This window comes from Myripristis murdjan, chromosome 15, assembly GCF_902150065.1.
Source record: "Myripristis murdjan chromosome 15, fMyrMur1.1, whole genome shotgun sequence".
NCBI classification, from domain to species: Eukaryota; Metazoa; Chordata; class Actinopteri; order Holocentriformes; family Holocentridae; genus Myripristis; species Myripristis murdjan.
This window is the reverse complement of record NC_043994.1, coordinates 27,414,529-27,435,548: the sequence shown is the minus strand read 5'-3', so window position 1 is coordinate 27,435,548 and position 21,020 is coordinate 27,414,529. Positions and strand designations below refer to the sequence as shown.

Genomic DNA, 21,020 nt, shown 5'->3' with positions numbered 1-21,020 from the left:
TAGTAAGATACATGTCGAGTGAGAGACCCAGGCCTACACTGTGTGCTCTGTCTCTCTGAGCATCTCCACCAGCCTCTGGAAGGTGGGCAGGAGGCGCTGGTACTCTCCAGCTGCCAGCAGATGGCTGTTGTAGTTCCACAGGTAAACGGCTGTGTTCGCTACCACCCACAGCTCCCTGATCTCTGCCCCAAGCTCTGCCGCCCGCAGGAAATTAGAGGTGGCGTAGGCAGACAGAGCCTGGATCCAGTCTCTGGGTGAGAGAGGCAGAAAGAGAGCGGGAAGGGAGAGAGTCATTGAGAGTCATTGTGTTTCAGTACGAGAGAGACACAAAAAGTTAGCAATTACCAAAGCTCTTTAATAATCTGCACTACACATGTATAATATACATCATAACAGTGATTCAGTTTATAGCATTTGCCATTTCATAGACCCGTTGGTGGGTAGGGTTTCATTTTCCAGGTAAAACTGCAAATTAGTGATGTGTTTGTGTGTTTAGCAACAACAGAGCTTTGGTTTTAAATAAACAGCATAACAAGTGGGTAGTTAGCATGTAACACTGGTTAGTCATAGCCATAGCTGAACAAAGAAAAAGCCCCAGCCAGAGAAACTCAAACTGCATCATCCAAGGAGATAGATGTCACAGTGCTATCCAGTGTTTCCTTGTCAACATAATTGGAAAGAACATCATAGAGTCATCACAGAAATGATTGCTTAGCACCAAAGATGTCACCAAAATAAAAATAAATAAATAAATTAACACTGATTATGTGGATTACAACTGTAACTGGAAAGCAAATAGGATATACAATAAATCTTCCACACATATATTAAAAACAGGATTAAAGGTGGCAAATTAAACAAGAATAGATAAAAAGATAAATAAATAATAGGTGAGCAAAAAAATGTGTCACTAGAAGTCTAATTTATTTTTTAACTGTGAGAGCTCTCACACAGGCTTAAGTGGGGTGCTTGCTGATGCCTTTAGATGTATAAAAGATTAAGTCCCCTGAACTTAGTTGGGCTGGGCCAATGTTTGGGCTGCTTAGATCTCATCGAGAGAGAGGGAGAGGGAGAGAGAGAGAGAGAGAGAGAGAGAGAGAGAGAGAGAGAGAGAGAGAGAGAGGGAGAGAGAGAGAGAGAGAGAGAGAGAGAGAGAGGGAGAGAGAGAGAGAGAGAGAGAGGGAGAGAGGAGAGGACGTGGGAAGTAACAGGATGTATAAACATTTCATGCGATCTGTCAACAAAATGGCTCAGTATCAACAGCATTAATTCCAGGGGCGGCTTGTCGTTACATGCAAGGCAAGCATAAATGCGCTAAGTGGCTTGGCTCATTTTTCATAAGCAATAAATCGTTTTTCTTTCCAAATGACACTGAGATGGTTCTGACCTGTTACAAGTCTCAAAACTGAATGTAATACCACATTAGAGCGTCTTTTCCCATGGCACCGCCACTGGTCCAGACTGACTAGCCGCTTGGCAGAGCAGCCTCAAAAGTAAAAGTGATTGGTCCTATGCCATGAGGGATCCAAGACTTCCTGAAAAAACTAAAAATGTTTTCTAAATCCCTTCTCACAGCTATCAGTTGCTTTGAATGTTGGCAGCCCACAGATGACTGCTTGAATTTTAAACATGCATTATACAATATTTGACCACTAGATGGTATCAAGAGCAGCAGTAACAACCCTGTGATTCTTAAATGTTTAGGTCGCAGCAGCACAGTGGAAATAGAAATTGGCAGCACAATTTTTTATGTAATAATTTGTTGTCTGTGCAGCCCAATTTCATTTTATGCTGGCCTATTCAGTTTTAAGTTGCACCAGAGAATTTTGTAGGTTTTGCAGGGTACTGTCTTTGTACAAACAACAGTCAGGCATTTTACATAAAAAATAATACATAAATAAATGAATAAATAAATAAATGGGAAAAAACAAGACAAGATCTGTGTTATATGCGAAAAATAATATGACCCTAACCTTAACACTAACAGTTTCAATCAACCAAAGAAAAACCATGATATCAGGTTTGTTTTCAAAAAAGGCATTTGAAGATCACATAAGCCAGGCTTACTATCCAGCTGTCAGAGGCTTGCAGCTCTGCAAGGTGCAGTTTATCTTAACAATTTTAATTGTCCCTGTACTTTTAACAAGAGGTTTGAATCAAGCTGAGACAAGAGGTGCTTTAGTGTTTAGGTGTAAATGAGATTTGGTAAACATAATGATAACAGCATCAAACAGTCATAGCTTACTATGATTATGTCTCATGTGTCTCCACTTAAAGGACAATAGCTGTGTTTTGAATATTTTATGCTATTAACTACTCTGCACATACACCTTCCATTGCTACCACCTATCTATATATATTTTTCATACCAGAGATTTTTTTTTTTTTTTTAAGGTTTTTTTAATATTTACTTTATTAAGGGTACAACCAGCGAAGCTGCTGGAGGCTATTGACATTTTGAATAGGCTATAAAAAATGGCGGCAGGTTCACCACAGGTCTTTGTGTGACTCACAATGGTAAACAAGACAGTATAAAAGGACAAGTCTGGTGTAAGTCTGACCTATGAAAAGAACAAAAATGACTATCTTTGTTTCAGTGAACATTTTTCCCACAGAGCCCACACAACATATGTGGGTTTCTGAGCATGACAGAGAAATGCGGTGCATTCACGTGCAATCGTAATTCAGAACAACAAATATCTTACTTGCTAGTTAACTAAACCGTTATAACTTTTTAAAGCTCAAATCCACAGCATCCTTCTCCCAGCACCCTTGTGTGCTTATCGTTTGTCTTGTGGGTCTGATTTTCCAACCAAAGAGTGCGTGAATGCAATGCTGTTGAGTAGCTGGCTTTGAAGTCCTGGATCTGTAGCTTCACATCAGCATGTAAATGCACCAGAAGATGTGCTTGCAGAGAGTAAACTAAATTACCACGCAATGATAACGTAACTTTGACAAAAATAAACTGCAGAATGTGTGATGGATTACCCATTTAAAACAAGCTTCAAGTCACTGCAAATTGATTTTCACACCATATTGAAATTAGTGGAAAGGAATGGCTGCCTGGAAGGCAGAAAAACTCATTCAAAGATTAAAAACACAATGGTTTGTTTTGGAAAATGGTTGGTGGTAAGTATCTGGGAATTGTAGTAAATGGACTGAAAATGTCAAAACAGTGATAAAGTCCTTCAAAAGTCAGACCCCAGTTTTCATTCATATCTTAGATAGGTAAAGTACATGGAATGTTGGCATATTGAGACCAACCGCATATATAAGCAAGTGCTTTATTAATGTCAGATTTTAGTTTAACTTCCAGTGCCCTTTGTATTTACACTCCCCTGCTTTCCATCAGCCTGTGATATGATCCTCTACGCAGAATGGGATTAATACTCGTGGTACGTACGTCATGAAAAGTGAATGAGTCTAAACTGTGTAGAATAGATGCTTTGGGTGAATGGTTGTGGTTGTACTGATTAAAGATATTAAAAAATACATTTGCACACTGCTCTTGATTAAATATGATTAAAAGACATCCTTTCAACACAATAACACCCACACTGCAGTGGGACCTGCCTACATCCAAGATTCTGATTATCTATTTCCAAAGGCGTAAATGGAGGCAGAGAGGACGGGATGAAGGCGCAGGGGTCGGACTGAGAAAGAGCCACAGGCTACGTTAAACTGAACAGCTGTCATCCCTACACCAGACCCTGCATAAATACATTTTTGTGGACAGCTTGCCCAGGGAAAGGATTGTGGCACTGGCAACACAGATGTCAGTATTTTGAACCATACAGAAATGCTACAAAGCATGTTTATCCACCATCTAGAGGTTATGGCAGCTTGGTGCAAAATTGCCTTTTTCTTGTGCAGTGCCCTTAAAAAGACTATTGGAACATGGCTGCAGATTTTGGGAGTCCAATTCTCAGCAGCCATGAGGATTAGCCAATGATACGTCAAAGCCTATGGTCAAACACACCACAAAGTTGCAGCAATAAAATAGGAAACTACCGAATATGAGAATTGCAAAATAAAAAAGCATACAGTATAAACCAATAAGTATGTGCCATGATTTAATTATTCAGTTATTTCCAAACATTTTATTCTTTTGACCCTATTATTAATCTCCAGTTTTTACCTCCTGTTGGTAATTATTACTATTTTTAATCACCACTGCTTCTCTGTGCTTTGCTTCTTTTTATTCCCATTTCCTTCCCTACATAACATTCAGGCCATACTGTAACAGTGCAAGGGCATTGTACAATATTGTGACTTTGTGTGACTGAGTGTGACTGTGTGTTTGTGCTTCCACCTGTAAACAGTCCAGTGTAGATCATCTCCAGAGACAGACACCCCTTTCCCCTCTGGGGGGACAGCAGGGCTGTTGAGCTGTACTCCCTCCGTTCGCAGCTTATGGATGGTGGCCTAAGCAAGACAGAAAAGACTAGTCATTTTAAAAGACAATGCCGAAGGTGACTTTCCCCTCTGACAACTCTTTTATGAAAGAACCAGTGAGACCGCCCATAGTGGGGACGGCAGGTTCACTAAGCCATAAAGCTTGAGCTAAGGTAGATCAAAGACAGAAGGAATGATAGGTGAGCTTTTGGCTCCAGTGGCAGACAACTAAGGTAAGAAAACGGAAAAACACCTTCGTCATCACATGGGAAGGTAGGTATCTGTTAAAGAATAAATCGATTCAAAAGCCAAAGGGAGCAACTGTCATAGAACAAAGAGAGAGATACATGAGACAGCAACTACAGAGAGTACTGTGGGAGTCAGATTTTGGCAAGGTCATTTGTTTGCTGTGGATACTTGTCTTCGTTTTCTTCAAAGTGCTGTCAAGCTAATATCTCCGTGGACCTAATAAAGACTCTGAGCTGGAAGCTTGATGGGAAGTGGGATTACACAATAAGACAAGCACATAAGACAAGCACAACAATTTTTGACTCCAACCAATCAACATCGACCTCTTTGGCTTGTTAAGATTCCACAATGTATGTGTGCTGCTGCACGTACTCTTTGTTCCTCATTTTATATCTCAAAATGAGAGGCGGCCCCCAAACAGAATTCATATACACAATATTCCTATGATCTTGAGTAGTTCAATAAATATTTGTGGAAATTAATAACTCTCTCCCACAGTGTCTGCATCTAAATGAGCCTCATTCCACAATAAACCAAAAATCAGAAAATGTGGCCATGTCCCAGAAAAATCAAGCTGTCACTTCATCTGCAAAGTCAGTCTGCCATTCACTACCAATGGATTAGCTCCAAAGAGAGTAGTTTGATGCCATCACACGCCAGAGTCTTGGCTCTCTTGTTTCTAGCTTTGGGAGAGCATTATTCCTGTGTGCAAATTTTGAGTAGACAGACCAAGTTTACGGGAATAGCGCATGACTTCTGTTCTAGGCTGGATGTTTTTGGAAGTTCTGAAAAGTGTGTGTTTGGAAATATACCATACACGGACACGCACCTCAGCACTGATGAAGCAGATTTCAGCTAAAAGACACAGCAAGTCCCTCGTAGAAGTTTGGCTTACTCTGCAACTGTGAGGACTGTCTGGGTGTCTCGCTTCTCCGAACAATTCACCTTCTAGATTGAAATAACATATATAACAATATATAACATATATATTCAATATTGAAATCTATGAGTTATGAATGTAGATCTAAAGAGTAGAAGCATTTTTTTAAACTAAGCATACAGTACACTATCCCTTGATCGACTTGCATATGAAATTTGATTGTACTTGTACAGGGACAATAAACACATTCTAGTCGCTCCTCTAGTCAGGAAAGGTAATTTTATAGCAATACTACCAACTAAGTCGCACCACAAAGAATGGACTAAAATGAGATTTTGAGAATGATTGTTTCTGAATGAAACATGAATATGTGCTACAGTATTCAACTTTTTCCCTGTTATTTTAAATGTTTTTTCAGAATAGGATTAAAATTGTCAACAGTGAAGCATCACATCTATATTTTTATTTTTTTCTGTTTTCTATTTATTTGTGAATTACAGTATCAGTAAAGGCTTGGCTTGCTGTTATCACCATAACTGTCACTCAGCGTATTCAGAAACTGCTGCGTTCTAGGCTAGCACAGTAAAGAAAGACTCCTGGATTTTCAGATAGGATTTTGGGAGGACATGAGTAATGAGTGACACATTCTCTGGGGACAGCAGCATCTGTTTTTTTTCTCACATAGGCATAATAGCTTTTCAGATGGCAAATATTGTTTTATTTTAGCATTAATGCTGGCAGAGGAACTGGAGAGTTAATGACTTAACACCAATGATGCCACATAATGTTTCACACATGTAGTGTGACAGGCAGAAATTGCTGTTATTGTGAGAATTCGGGCTCGGCGAAAAATTGATTAATTCGGATTAATGTTTTAAAAAGATGTAAAAAATGGCTGAACTACTAACGTTATAACGCAGGGATTTACAGCCGCTGAGAGCACTGTTAAACAAAACCCAATTCACTCATCTACCAGAACATATGCCCAACAACGCATGTGCAACTCACCAATCACATAATGCCAGCAAAGATTCACATCAGACTGCTTCTCAAAGCCTGGGCTGCAGCCGAGTTAGCTTGCAGCATTTCTGCTGCTACGTCATCAAAGGCTGTTTCATTTGGAAGGTCCTTCAAATAGAGCTGAGATATGCAGCCTTCATCCACATTCACTTTTCCAAGGCCTATAACTTGTGTGGACTATATAATATAACAACATGGAGGCTTCATGTGCTGAACCGAGATGGCAAGAACTTGTACTTCATCATACATAATCAATAACAGCACGTCAGTCCCACAAATGCATTTGGCATTCCACAATAAAAGCTGAACATATGCACTGTGTGATTATTAATTAGACAGGACTGCTATTATGTATTTATGTCTAAATTTATGTCTAAATATCTATATATCTATATCTATCTATATATATATCTACATATATCTCTATCTATCTATCTATACAGATAGATGGATAGATAGATAGATAGATATACATACATATATATATGTTTAGAAAAAATATGCACGATAAGAGCCTTGCAAGTGCTATTCTTGACAGACTAGGCGATACAGTCTCATTCATTGTTTTTATTTCTATTATGGAAAAAGATTGTTTGAATTATCTCTTGGTCTTTTTAGAAAAATTAAATCTATTACAAATGAGAATCATGAAAAAATATTTTAGAATTTTGGCTATATTGCTTTGTCCTTGTGAGAGTTTTACAACTATGTCATTCATTATGAGATAGTTATACAATCAATTATAATACATACTTTGCAAGATGATAACATAAATGATAAATGTTTTTGGACTGGACTGATTTCAGACTTACTTTGATACTCTCTGACACTGCAGTCAATGAAAGAGTTTAGCAATATTTCCCAATATCTTACTGTCAGTCTTGGGAATTTTCCATCTGCCGTTGTCATAAAGCAGGCAGAATCGACATGCAGCTCGGCACACATCCCACACTTCCTGTTTCCTGGCTATCTTTGCCAGCATAGCCCACAACTTCACTCTGGTAATAAAAGTAAAAAAAGAAAACTATGAAATTTGAATTCCTTTTCAAAGGTGGAGGTCAGGGCAAGAGCACAAGGCTGCACTCAGCAAGACATGATCTAAGGTTGTTTGTTTGGATGGCACTTTTTTTTTTTTTTTTAGCTGAAATGATATTGAGGGAACACAGGAACTCAAGTATGCACTGTAAATGAATTGATGGAAGAGAAGGACACAGACTCCCATAGTCACTTCACAACCTTGTCTTCAGAGGGGACCTTGTGGATCAAACATTCATTAGTATCTTGTGTTCAGTGAACGCAAGGACTAATAAATTCAGCAGGGCATAAGAAGCTGATTATGTAAGCAATTTTCCAATTGGGGTTCCTGGGAAACTGACAGCTAAAAAGGATTACTAAGAAAACCTGACATGGCAGTTGCCTTTACAGAATATTACTGCACTGGTAGGCTTGAGGACAGAAACACAAGCAAGTCAAATTGAGCCTACATATTGAATGCATTCACATGTATTCACACACACGCATGGATCGAGGTACACACCCATGAAAATTAAAAAATGTGCAAACACACACACACACACACACACACACACACACATGCACATACCTCTCTGTGTTGTTGGTGTCACATTCTTGTCTGGCCAAGTGACCCTCAGCGCTTTGTATACATGTAGAGTAGTGCTGAGCTTTAGCAGAGAGGTGAGCCACTGACCCAGAACCAGGACTGCCTGCGGGAACTAGACAATCAACAAAATACATTCATGCAGTTCTTTGTTGATATTGTCAGAAAAGCTTTTACACTGATGCATGAATAAAATGTCAATTAAATATTGTCGCTAATATGCATACTAAACAGTGTAGTCATTTTGTAACACAACTCTCTAAGCCTGTATGTTTATAATTTATACAGCATGGAATAAAAGTGCATTCATGTGCATAGCGAGGAGGTTATCCATTCAAGGAAGTTATGCAATTATTTGTATTATGCCACTGACATATATGCAAATGGGAAAGAAACTGAGGGACAATAAAGTAAAAGGCCAATTTCCAAGATCTCCAATCCTTTCAAAAAGGGACATGATTGACACAAAATCGGATTAAATTCTGAAATAAAATCTGTATGACTAAGAGAGAAAAAATGCATGAGAAGTACTTCTGAATTTCTTTCAGATCCACTGCCGTGTCTGCAGCAGCAGGGGCAGTCAACCGTTTGTGTTAGGGATTGAATTATGAAGAGAGGTCTGTGCCTTTGACTGCAGCATTTTAGAGAAGCAAAATGCTCCAATGCTTGTGCACTCACCCTGAGAGTTCATATACATGCAAACACACGCACACACACACCTCTCTGTGTTGTTGGTGTCACATTCTTGTTACACATGCCTATGCCAATACAAGATAGTGGCAACATTACATGCTATAAGTAATTCATTTTCTAATCGGGTTGCCTGATTCTCAAGGGCTACTTGGTGTGCTGGCTTTAAAGTTCAGAATAGAGTGATTAAGTTTATTCATCTTGGGGAGCCATACTTGAGGTGCACAGTCAAAAATAAGAGGTACCTCTAAGGATCCAGGATTTTAACCCATGCCTGAAGAAGCAGTAGCCCTTTGACGAGCTGTTAGAAGTAAGTCCCTTCTTGGACATTAAGAGGGGCGAATGCTCATTTGATCCTGAGCACCAAAGAGCCTAGAGTGGGTTTAAGATCAAAGGCTCTCCCAAAGCCTGGACCCTTCAGCCTCAGGGCTCTATGATCCACTGCACACAGTCGATGGGGTTTTGGTATGAGCAGCAGTGAAGCACACCCTAAACCCTCTCTCAGTGAAATGTCCCGTTATCTGGCATAGTGCTTCCAACATTTCATATTAACCCCCCTGCAGGCTTGGAAACTGGAGTTTCTAAAGGCTAAGCTACACTGGCACCATCAGGCATGAGCCATAGAGTGAAGTAATTTCAACTACTCAGATGGCAGTGACCAGAGCACGACCATCGTCAGGATTTGCCTAGGTCCAATCGGTTTAGGAAAAATCTTTGTTTCTAAGTTGGTGAAAAACAATGTTGCTTAGGCATAATGAGTTGGGAATAGCCAATGAAATTTGGGCCATGGATAATCACAACACACCAACGTGATGCTAATGACAAGATGCAATCAGTTCTTTCTTTCTTTCTTTTTTTTTTCTTTGTATCTGTCCCTTTTTTTTTGTTTCCCTTGAAAGGTCATGCTAAATTTTGAGTTTAACTCTTTTAATATTGACTCTTTAAATGTGAGAGGTCTAAGAGACTTAACAAAAAAAAAAAAAAAAAGATGCAATCCCTCAGTTCTTGCTTCTCTTAAAATATAATAAAATAATAATGAAATAAATAATAAAATAATAATTACATTTTAGTGTAAAATACCAAGGAAGAAAACAATTTACTTTTGGAGGTGTTATCTGCATCCAGCACCATCTGGAAAGCATCGGGGGCCAAGAGAATTCCCATTTCTACCAGCATGGGACGGCTGTCTATTATATCTTGGGGCTGCGCATCCTTGACCTGAGAGAGAGAGAGAGAAGGTGAAAATTAAACAATTTTTGGGAAAGCTGTTAAGTCACTGAGGGTAGCTGTTAGCTACCCTCAGTGGCCACATTCTCTGTGTGGCACAATGCCATACAATAACAAACACACAGAAAAGTAACCTTACAATACCACAGTGTTATATTACTTTAATCATGTGGCACCACTAGCATATATCTGCATTCATCAAAATTAAAGCTGCACCGAGCGAGCAGTCAACTGTTTTCAAACCTGTGGTTCACAGGACAGGTGTATCTTTAAATAAGCTTTAAAGATTGTAACATTAGATCATCTGATAAAAGAAAGGCAGAAAACCTGTTGCATAAGCATTGCAGCCTTATCCTCAGCCCTGGCAGGGGTTTGGTAGAGGGTTCCTCTGAGCTGCAGGAGGTGGAGAGCTGAAGACAGGCGTTCTCTGTAAGTTCCCTTATCAAGCACTATGGCTTTCTGAAGGTGTGTAAGTGAAGCCTCCAGGTGCCCGTTCTCCTCTTCAATCAGTGCCAGCTCAGAGTGGACCTGACAGCGCATCTCTAACTGCATACTGTGAAAACAATGCACAAACACACAGATACAAACTAATACATTATGGAAGCAGTGGAAACACTAACACCAGCATGCACACAAGGGCGCAAAGTTATAGTTTTAAGTCTGATGCCAAAGCTAATAATTGGAATTACAACCTTAAAATAACTATTAATGTTCCTCTAAACAATATCTCAGATTTCTCAAAGAGCAACAATGTAAGTTATTTAACCAATAAACCATACTCTTCAATAACACACACAGTAATATTTTCTAAATCCAATTGTTTAACACACAAATATACTGGATTCTAGCAAAGAAGGGTTTATTTTTTACAATGCAAATAGACCTATGTTAAAAATTCATAAATAGGTGAAAACACAATCAGCAAATATTTTGATGTTGAATGCTACACAAGTTGAGGCATTGGTGTGCACCAATGTTAAATCCCATGTGAAAATAGTACAAAAATGAGACAACATCCACAGGTGCCCATACCTGTAACCTGTATTGTTTTCTGAAATCTAGACCTAGATATCTTTCTGGTACCAGCACAAAACATTTTCTTACAGATCAGTATATCATAAACAATATGGATTAGGATTAGGAATAAACAGGATTATGAAACCTTTGTGTGTCTTCCAATACTTGGGCTACTCTGAGTAGTGGCATCTTGATGCGTTTCCGGAGGTTGTGCTGCAGGAGGGGAAGGCAGAAGTTCCACTGGGTGGCACAAACTGCTTGCATGGCTTCAGGGTCCCCCTCTTTCATTGCACTCTGGAGCCACTGATCCAGCTTGCTTATCTCCATCAACCGGGCCTGTGGGTAACAACTCTAGATTGAGAATCTCTACTGAAGTAATGGCAGAGCATTTAGCATGGCTATCAGATGGTCTGTAGGCTTCAATTGAATTTTTTTCAAGGCTAATACCTATTTATATATACTTTCATTTGCTGATTTTCAAAATTATTCAGTTTTTCTCTCAGCAATTTAACTCTTATCGCGGTAGAAAATCTCCTAAAACTGCATTAAGACCAAGATTTGACGCTCAAGGTTTTTGCTGATATAATGTAATTCAGTCAGACAATTCACGTGAAACAGAATACAAATATAGATACAAAGTTCATTATGGGGTCTGGGCTCTGATCTTGTCACTCTCTGCAAGCTCACACCAAGCCAAATGAGAAACCAGGGCATGATGTTAACAAACATCCCCCCTGGGGGATGCCTAGAAATCAGAGCCCACAGATGGATGCTGTGGTGGAGGTGGAGGGGATGAAATGTTGGTATTGTGAGCAGCAGCGATAACTGTAGCAGCAGTGGTTGGCAGTCTGATCACAGGCATTGCAGGAGAGTGAGTTAGTGCATTTAACATCTCAAATAGTTTGTCTTCTTGTGTGTGTGTGTGTGTGTGTGTGTGTAAGGAGGGTTGAGAGGAGCGACAATGGATAATGTGTATCATGTTTTTGGCACATTTTTCAGGTGTGTTAGATGCTCTTTAAGGCAGGTTGACCATCACATCTATTCAGTGGAAGATGGAACTCTGGGACACATTACTGCCTTTAAAAGAAAAATTAATACACAAAAAACAGTTAAATGTATTGACAAAATTAGCATACAATACAATGCAATAATATTAATACAATCATGTATTAATAATACAATCATGTATTAATAAAATCAGCAGTGGATATGATATCCCCAATAAGTGTTGTCAACATTTATACCGTGGGTGTGTGTACCGTAAAAGGCCAATATTGGCCTATTAGAGGCAAACTGCTGATATACTGGTCAAAGCCTACTGGATATCATATAGGATTAAGCCAGTGAGATAAAGTAAGTCAGATTAACATGCTCTGGGGACAGATACATTGAGAATAATTCATGCACTTGATAGAGCACCTCCACACAGGCTTTGGAATAGATATTTATCTTCCCCTCTTTCTTCAGGAGGTTAAGTTCACACTGGATGCTCTCCATTATTATGCATTGGCCAACAGCCTAAAAAGACAAATACAGAAGTGATTTCAGTAGACAAAGTTCAGCAGTGTCTAGAAGAGCAGATGGCACATTTCCAAACAATTAGTCACATTTCATGTCAAAAACATTCTCTGCACGCTATATACAGTAGCTTTTAATTTAATCATGCTAACCAGTACAATATATGTAGGAAAGCAGAGAGTAGAGAACCTTTCCATCACATATATTTTACACTGCTGAGAGTAATAAAAAATGGAGAAACCTCCTGGCTGTAATCTGAGCTAATACATATGATTCCTGTCAAGTGCCCTGTGGAGAGTAGGTGTCAATTTCTATGCAAGTATTTGCAATTTTCATAATATGCAGTTTTAGGATGGATCCACATTAAGCCATGTGGTGTTGAGTGAATGCCGGTCACTCACAGCTTCTCCTGATGACTTCATCTCCTTCAAACAGTCAGCAGCTACTTTCTGATGCTTCATTTGCAAAGCCAGCAGAGCCAACTCCAGGAAGAAGGCAACTCTGCAAAAACAAGATAAAACATAGGTTATACAATTTGCAACACTTCAGGACAGTAATGTGAGCCATGTGCTGCCCCTGAGATATCAATATGCAGCTTTACTGTAGTGGGAGTTGAGGGTATACTTGCAAGAAGAGGACTGTGAGCAACAAGGGGAAGCCTGTTGGAGAGGAAATTTGATCAGCACAGCTTGGGTCACAGACCTGTCAGCTGGAGGGATGGGTGTTGGGTGCTGATGTGGGCTGGAGGCTGGGTCTGTAGTAGGTCCTGAGGTATAATCCACCAGGAGATTGAAAATCTCCTTAAGCTTCACAACATTCTCCCCCTTCAGCTCATCCTGCTTTTCTTCTTCCATCCTGCTAGTAACAACAGGAGAAAGTGTCTACATACATGAATATGCACACTATGTACACAACCCGACGCATGCATATGTGCTTTCATACCCCCTCTAACATACGCACACCAAACAGTGTAAAAACCTTGGGCAAAATAACCTATATGATGCTGACGATGATGGGGTCTGAGTGAGTCATGCTGTCTATGCTTATAGCTAAGCTAGAGAACTGTAAGGAACTCTGACATGTTGAGTACACGCCTGCAGAAAGAGGGTTGAGGTGGAGGCGGGGTTTGTGGGTGTTGTCCAACTCTCCGCAACACCATAAGCCCCAGTAAACCAGTAGAACAATGGGGCAGGCTGATAAACTTGCCCACTGTGGGACGCCATTGGCTTAGCTGATAACCAGTGGATCATTTGCCCAGTGACCCAGGTTTAGTGGCTACAGAGGATCCAAGTCAGCTTAGGGAATAAAAGCTTTAGGATCAAGACAGCAACAACAGCCTACTGTAAATCCTAAAGCCTAGCACAAAAGAGCAAAAAAAAAAAAAAAAAAAAAAGTCACTGGTTATAGTTAGAAGATGGTAGACTTCAAAAAGCACTGTGTACACCTGAGTACTCAATATTTAGCAAATCATGGCCATGTTAACTTGATTTGGCTCAAGTTCTGGAAGGAAGCATTTGTATGAGGGAAGAATTTCAGTACATCCAACTCTTTCAAACAACATTTTAAAACAACCAACAGCTGCTCCAGTGCTTTTTCAAAGCAAACAATATCAAAGCTGATCCAGACCTTCTCCCTGCTTTAAGATAAAACTACAACTGTTAACAGTTGAAGATAGATAGGGTAGGCCGTCAACATAGCAGAATAAAAATCAATGCCTTTTTTCAGACCAAATTATGCAGCAATTTCAGAGAAATATAACAGCATCCAAAATGAGTAAGAGCAAAAATAAATGAATGAATAACTTCCCTTACTTTTTCAGTTCCTGCATTTTGTAAATAACTGCTAAGACAGCAGACTGCTCAGTCATTTTAAGGAGGCCACTCGCTGAAAGCTTGTATCGTATCTATGGAGAGAAGAGTAACACTACTGTTAACTAGTTTTATGCAAATTCCGAAAAAGAAATTGTACTGCACAGTGTTGGTAGCGGTCCGTATTTTCCGAACATTGACAGATTTAAGCACATTTTGGTGTATAATAAAGCCAGACTGTTTACCAGTAGAGTAAACAATTTTGGATAAAGATGAGGGGTGTGCATCTCAATGAATTCTGCTGTAGTTTTGGCAAAGCTGCGAGCATCCTCCATTTTGCCTGAGTCCACAAGGCATTCAACCAAGTGCCTGAACAAAGACACAGAGCAGATGAGAAATGTAATTTCACTGACAGAGAAGAACAGAATATCAAAAACTTTGAGCTACAACTTGCTAATTAGTGTGGGACAGCATCCTAATGTCTCAATATTTTTTTGGAAAATTTGGATAAAGAATTGTGAGGACACATTCAGCACATTATGAAAATATTTGTGGATTATTCTTGACAATTAATTAATGTACAACCCTCAGGGACTGCCCCTTGCTGCAGATACTTCTGCTGTATAATAAAGCACTTTGTTTTATAACCTGTAATTCTATGTGTATCAAGTGAAATGTTATACAGAAAGATGTGTGATGTGTTTATTAATGGTTCAGCTGCTAGAACAGATATGCACGCCAAGTATCCATAGAACAGAATCTCCATGGAAGAGATAAAGGCAGCTCAAATTAACTGCTAATTAATTAGGTCTGTGCATCATCCCCATGAATGAGACTGTAGAGAGTCTGTTGTTGTTAGTGAATGAGAAGTCAGAGAGCACGGCACTGCCACTTGCATCATGAGTTCAGCCCTCCAGCTATGGTCCTGCTCCGCCACCTCCTCCAGACCTTGGACCACCTGCCTGAGGGAGGGAACCAGGTGCAGACGCAACCCCGGCAGCAGGAGAGGACGCACTGTCTGGAAGTACAGCACCGAAGCGTTGAACACCACAAAGTGGTATCTGTTCAAAACAAACCAGATTACGAAGAAGCATAGAGAGAGCGATGAATTTACATAGATGCACATGCAAACTATTTGATGTTGTAACACATCTCAATTCAGACCAAGTGTCAACTGTGGATGTAAATAAAAAAAAGCCTGTGAATTGCAAATAAGCGTGCATTAACTATCATTCAGCGAGCCACAGGAGAATTCACTGTATAGTGCATTTCAATTTGAAATCAAAGTAACTTATGAATTCGAGGCACTGCTTTGGATAAAACGGTGCGAAGAGTCTGTTTGAGTGTTGCTAATTTATTCACCAGAGAGCATGTTGTGCATTAGTCTGGGCTGGATATATCAGATATGTATTCCCTTTGGTGTTAATTGGAATTGTTTGCTCAGCCCACTTATTGACAGGTTATGAGTTCATTAGTCAATGGATTCTGTGATGCCAGGCTGCCAAGTCTAAGCCTTTTTCTCCAACCCATTTCAACAAGCAAGCAGCAAGAGAGCCAGTGGTTGACACTTTATAGTTCATCGTTTTTGTCCTTTTCACCGCCCAACAATGAACTTTTTCCTAAAAATAAAAGTTAAATTGTGAATAGTGGTATGAGGACAATGTATGGGAGGACAGAAGTGTGGATACCAGGGGCGCTAACCCCAACCCAGACTGTGACTTTGGTTTTGGTAATGGCTAAGGTTAAGATGAGGTTCATGAATCACGGCTTTACAGGCAGTTTTTCAGGCATTTTCAGTTAAGTTCAGCTGCTTGATTTCTTATGGAACCACTTGTGATGGTGGAGCAAAAAAAATGACTAAATGTCTAAATGATAATCTGTTGTGTCTCTTTACTGTTATTAGATGAAAGATGTTGTTTGTAAAACTGTTGTATAAACGCAATATCTCACTCGCGGCCACAATGTTAAACTGAATATCATAACAGCATTGATTTAGTCATAGGCATGAGGCCACAGGCAAGTTGCTGAAGATAATCTCATGTGATATTGCTTAATTATACCCCAGAATATCGCTCCACAGCAAGCTGAACCCCAATAACCTCCTATCGTGCCAACAAGACATTCTCTCTACTTCCTTGTTCTGGATATTTCTCTGTTATGAAGCCTTTGTACAAACATGCTATAGAACTACAGTGCTCCCAGTCACTTGACTTGACATAAATCGTAAATTATTCACCTTTGCTGCCACTTTAGGGGGGAAAAAAGCCAAGCTAACAGATTGCATACCTTGGTTTGTCCTTTGATATCTCAATTGCTTTCAGAAAACACAGCACAGCATTTTCAAAGTCTTCCTGAGATGGTAGGAGAAAAGAGAACATATGTCACATAATGAGACAAACATGTTGTTCAATCTAGGACGCTGTTTAATAAATAAAGAGGAAAATCTTCAGCCTCCACTACATGGTGGAACGACAAACGGCTTTGTGCCTTGCAGCCACATTTGCAACAAAATGTGAAACTAGTGGTGTTTGTTTATAAGCAAGGGCCAACTGGTCCATTTTAAGTGCAAATAAGGATATCTCTACACTAATTGTCTGGGTGTACAGCATTTCCATGCTCATGCACAAACACATGCACACATATACACAAAAACACACAACTCCTTGAGGAGATGTGTCCAATTGAGTGTCCTCACCACGCTCCCAGTGGCTGATGGAGACTTCAGCTGGCCCTGGCAGAGGTAAGCTCGACACAGGAATTGATTAGCCGGCGGTTTTCCTTCAAAGTAAATCTTTAGACACGCTGTGCTGATTTCCAGACAACCCAGCTGAAACACAGACACACAAAAACACAAGTGCCACCAACACAATTAATATTTCAACCCTACCCTCGAACACACTGCAGTTAGCTTCACATGTCACAACTACTGTTCAACATATGATGTATTATTAAAACTGTTTGGAAATGCTAAAAGTATGTCTGATGCATTCAATTAAAAAAAAAGAAAAGAAAGTTTTTAAAAAGTTTGGACAAGAAAGTAGATCTAGTTCACTAATATTAAATTCCCTGATGGGTTAATAACCTACCATGTTAACATAATGACATAATGAGTAATATCAGATACAGTGACTATGAATACTACTGCCTATATGGCTATCATCAACTGAACGCAAGGCATTGGCTGTAAGTGGGGCAATCCTAAAAAGATCTAGATTAAGTCCTGCCTTATTCAGTACAACCAAATATAATCACTGTACATGCTAACAATATCATTCTCAGACATAGCTTAGATCCACAAAGACATGAGTGCATCCATACAGGAGCACTACTAATTCAGGCACCTCCACAGAACAAGATGCTGTTGCCTGCCTTTACTGTGGCAAGCATTCAATAATAGGCTTGACTCTAAGTTCCTTGCACGTGGATGCTAATCTCTCATTCGAGGAAGCTGCTCGAAGCATCATGTCTTACATACCTGCTCCTGGAGCGGTTCACAACATGGAAATATTTTTTGCACTGACAGAAAAAGGTTGCAGGCACTTTCAGAGCATGTCTCCTATGATGTCAAAACGTTTCATTCAGAGGATTTCTGCACCAGATCCCTTTTAATTCTTTGTAGCCCTGTTCATGGTTCTATGTGATCAATGGATTTTGTATGTGGTAGCATTCAGAGTGGCATTTGTAGGCATTATAGTGATTACATCATCTCCTCTCTCCTCTGTTGGCATTGTATTCAGGCCTGAGTTTGGTTAACATTACAATCTAGCATGGCATACACACTGTAAATATCACCTCATATATTCATGTAGTGATGTTGTTTATTTAACTTTTCAATCAGAGCAAATTAATGAGTACTGACTCATTAAGTAATTACTTACTGAGAATTAATTATTCTCAATCAAGTCTAGATGCACAGCAATGGTGGATCTAAGGGATGGCACAGGGTGCGAGCTTCCACACTACAAAAAACCCTTGCCACCCCGATTGTGGGTAATATAATTTTTAAAATTACGTAATATGGTTGCTGGGTGTATATTTACAAGACAGAATCGCCAATGTGTAAGTTTCAGTGAACGCAACACAGTTGGCTGAGTGCAAGTTAAAGCAGCTTTAGATGGCATAACAGTTAATGTATGTGTGTAGCAGCCCAGGTGTATGGCAAACCCATAACATCCAGTGGATAATTTCACAAGTGATGGGACTATGCAGTGAGTTTTCCACTTTCAAAAGGACTTTTTTAGAGGTTTTTATGGCGGAAAATAAGTAGCCACTTGACGGTGGAGATAAAAACAGTAAGCAAGAAGCTGCAGTTTTTCCTTGGAACAGTAGAAAACAAAGCAACACCAGTTGAAAACAGCTTTATCACAAATATAAAAACTGTCATGAGAGTCTGTTCTGTTGTGGCTCTCTCCTGGGAAGAGGGTTCAGCTGTCTTGATTGACATTGCCAAACTGGATATTTAGGAGACATTTAGGAGCTTGTAAATTTGAACTGTTAGTAATACTACTGTTTCTAGCCTTTTGTTGTTATATTTAGGAATAAAACTGGAATTTGACCCAGCTATTACTCCTTTTTCTCCTTATCAGCTCTGGGTTTTGGTGGGGAAGGGTTTTTTTCTTTCTTTTTTCATTAGGGATCAGGTCAGGACCAGGGGGTGGCGTCCTGTTTTGTTTTCCATAAACTGTGGGCCTGTAAAGCCCTTTAAGAAAGTAAACAGTGAGTTGGTGCTTAAAATAAATGTGGGCTATATATTTCCAATGGTCTAGACTTAGAAATAGCTTATCTTTTAATTAAATAGAAATCAAAGATACTCACTAACCTGGCATGTCCTAAGACAGCACTAGTTTATTACCTCATTAGTCAAGCAACCCTGCAGTCTAGTCAAATGCGTTGACTTGATCCTACAAATCCTTTTATACCTTAAATCTGAGCCTGAGAGAATATTAAGAAATGGCAAAACAGGGGACATCTTGAGCTTTTTCTGAAAAAAAAAAAAAAAAAAAGATAAGGAGACAAGCCAAAGGAAATGAAAATGAGGGAGACAGGCAGCGGGAGAGATGAAAGTGATTCAGATAGAGGGAGAGTGTAAGACTATGACAGAGAGAGGGATCAAGACAGACAGATGGACAGAAAGACAGGAACCAAGGCAAGTAAAGAGAGACAGAGATTAAAGAGATCTCTGCCACATGTCCAGTTTTTATGTTTTGTTTTGTTTGTCCACTATCAAATAGTCTGATATAGATATCTGCTTTAGTTGGATTATGTGTAACATAGTGTTATGAAATAAGACTCAAATAGTGAAATAGACTCATACTAGTGGTGAACTGAATGCAAGAGCTGCTACAGGAGCCTACCAGGACAATGATTAGGATGTTGGGTTGGAGTAGAACAGGTAAGTGGTTTGTGGAGGTGAACCATCCTCTGCTTCTGGTTGGGTGGCTCTTTGCCTCCATGCTGTGCCTTATGACAGTTTAACGCACACCTACGGGTTGATTATCCCACTTATTCTGGTCATTTGCCCACAATATGAAGGAAAGAGGAGGGAAAAAATGCAAATGGTGTGTTCTCCTTCCTGGTCGTTACAGTTGATGAAGCTGATAACTCAGCAGTGCTTGCTGCATTTGATAACCTCAGCGCTGACAGCTGTGGTTATACCTGCACCTGCTGGCCAATTAGGAAAGAGTATTCACCCAGACCATAGCACTAATCTGTGTGGTTTATAGTGGAGTACTCAAACAATAACGCAGTAATACTAAAAGCAGTTTCTCCTTCTTTCATTCAAGAATGATGGAGAAACACATCCTCCACACAAACTCCATGCCACCCCCTGCCACCTGATGTCATAATTTCTAGCTCCGCCACTGACACACAGTCACAGTGTTACCCTGAGCCGTGGAGGCCCCGGGTCCCCCTCACCTGTAGAGCCTCCTCCGCACACAGGACGTACAATTCAGGGGCAAAGCACCGGGACCGCCGGCCTGTCCCAGCCTCTCTGATCAGCTGGTAGGCTGCCCGCACAGCTGCAGTATCTACAGAAAACACAGTCATGTTACGGAGCGACGAGTATCACGACGAAGGGACAGTTTCGCATTTTCTTTGATTTTCGACAAACCTTTCTGTTCCTTCGCCTCGGTCAGATACCGGCGGATATCCAGATCCATGGTGGCTCAGAGGTCGACGCTTGGCTAACGTTAACCCGCTCAGCCGGTGACAGTTACTGACACTTAGCTAGTTAACTCAACCGTCAGCGAAATGCATTTAAGTGTATGTGAGCACTCGGTAGTTTTGTGAAACTGTGAAACTGTTCCTGAAAAACCGTTAAGTCAAAATTAAAAGTAAGTTCCCAAGTCACAAACGGCAAAACAAAATGTTTTAACGCTCAATTAGCACCAATTAGCGCGCGTGTGTACCTGTGTAGAGTTTGGGGAGCGTAACTAAGCAACGGGGCAAGAGCAGGGGACTACGGTAAGCGCAGAGGTACAAAAGTGTCTAGGTTCCTCCTTTTGTCTGTCGCATATAATCATAGCCTGGATGGAGTCATTACCCCAGTTGAAAGTGAATGGGCTCAGTAGGGTATTCATTCATTTTAAATGGTTTA

The 21,020-nt window shown here is 40.0% G+C and overlaps 1 protein-coding gene across 1 annotated transcript in view; it reads right to left on the bottom strand.

Moving 5' to 3' along the window:
* cfap46 (cilia and flagella associated protein 46) overlaps positions 1-20,583 on the bottom strand; it is a 61,578-nt gene extending 40,995 nt beyond the window's left edge. The window contains 18 exon segments of the mRNA XM_030071137.1: positions 38-250; positions 4,313-4,425; positions 5,474-5,592; positions 7,418-7,542; positions 8,148-8,277; positions 9,953-10,070; positions 10,407-10,632; positions 11,242-11,432; positions 12,516-12,614; positions 13,016-13,115; positions 13,317-13,472; positions 14,426-14,517; positions 14,668-14,791; positions 15,319-15,483; positions 16,709-16,773; positions 17,118-17,249; positions 20,339-20,451; positions 20,535-20,583. Of these exon segments, the coding sequence (XP_029926997.1) occupies positions 38-250; positions 4,313-4,425; positions 5,474-5,592; positions 7,418-7,542; positions 8,148-8,277; positions 9,953-10,070; positions 10,407-10,632; positions 11,242-11,432; positions 12,516-12,614; positions 13,016-13,115; positions 13,317-13,472; positions 14,426-14,517; positions 14,668-14,791; positions 15,319-15,483; positions 16,709-16,773; positions 17,118-17,249; positions 20,339-20,451; positions 20,535-20,583 (2,330 nt within the window).
* Positions 20,584-21,020: the final 437 nt, after the last annotated feature.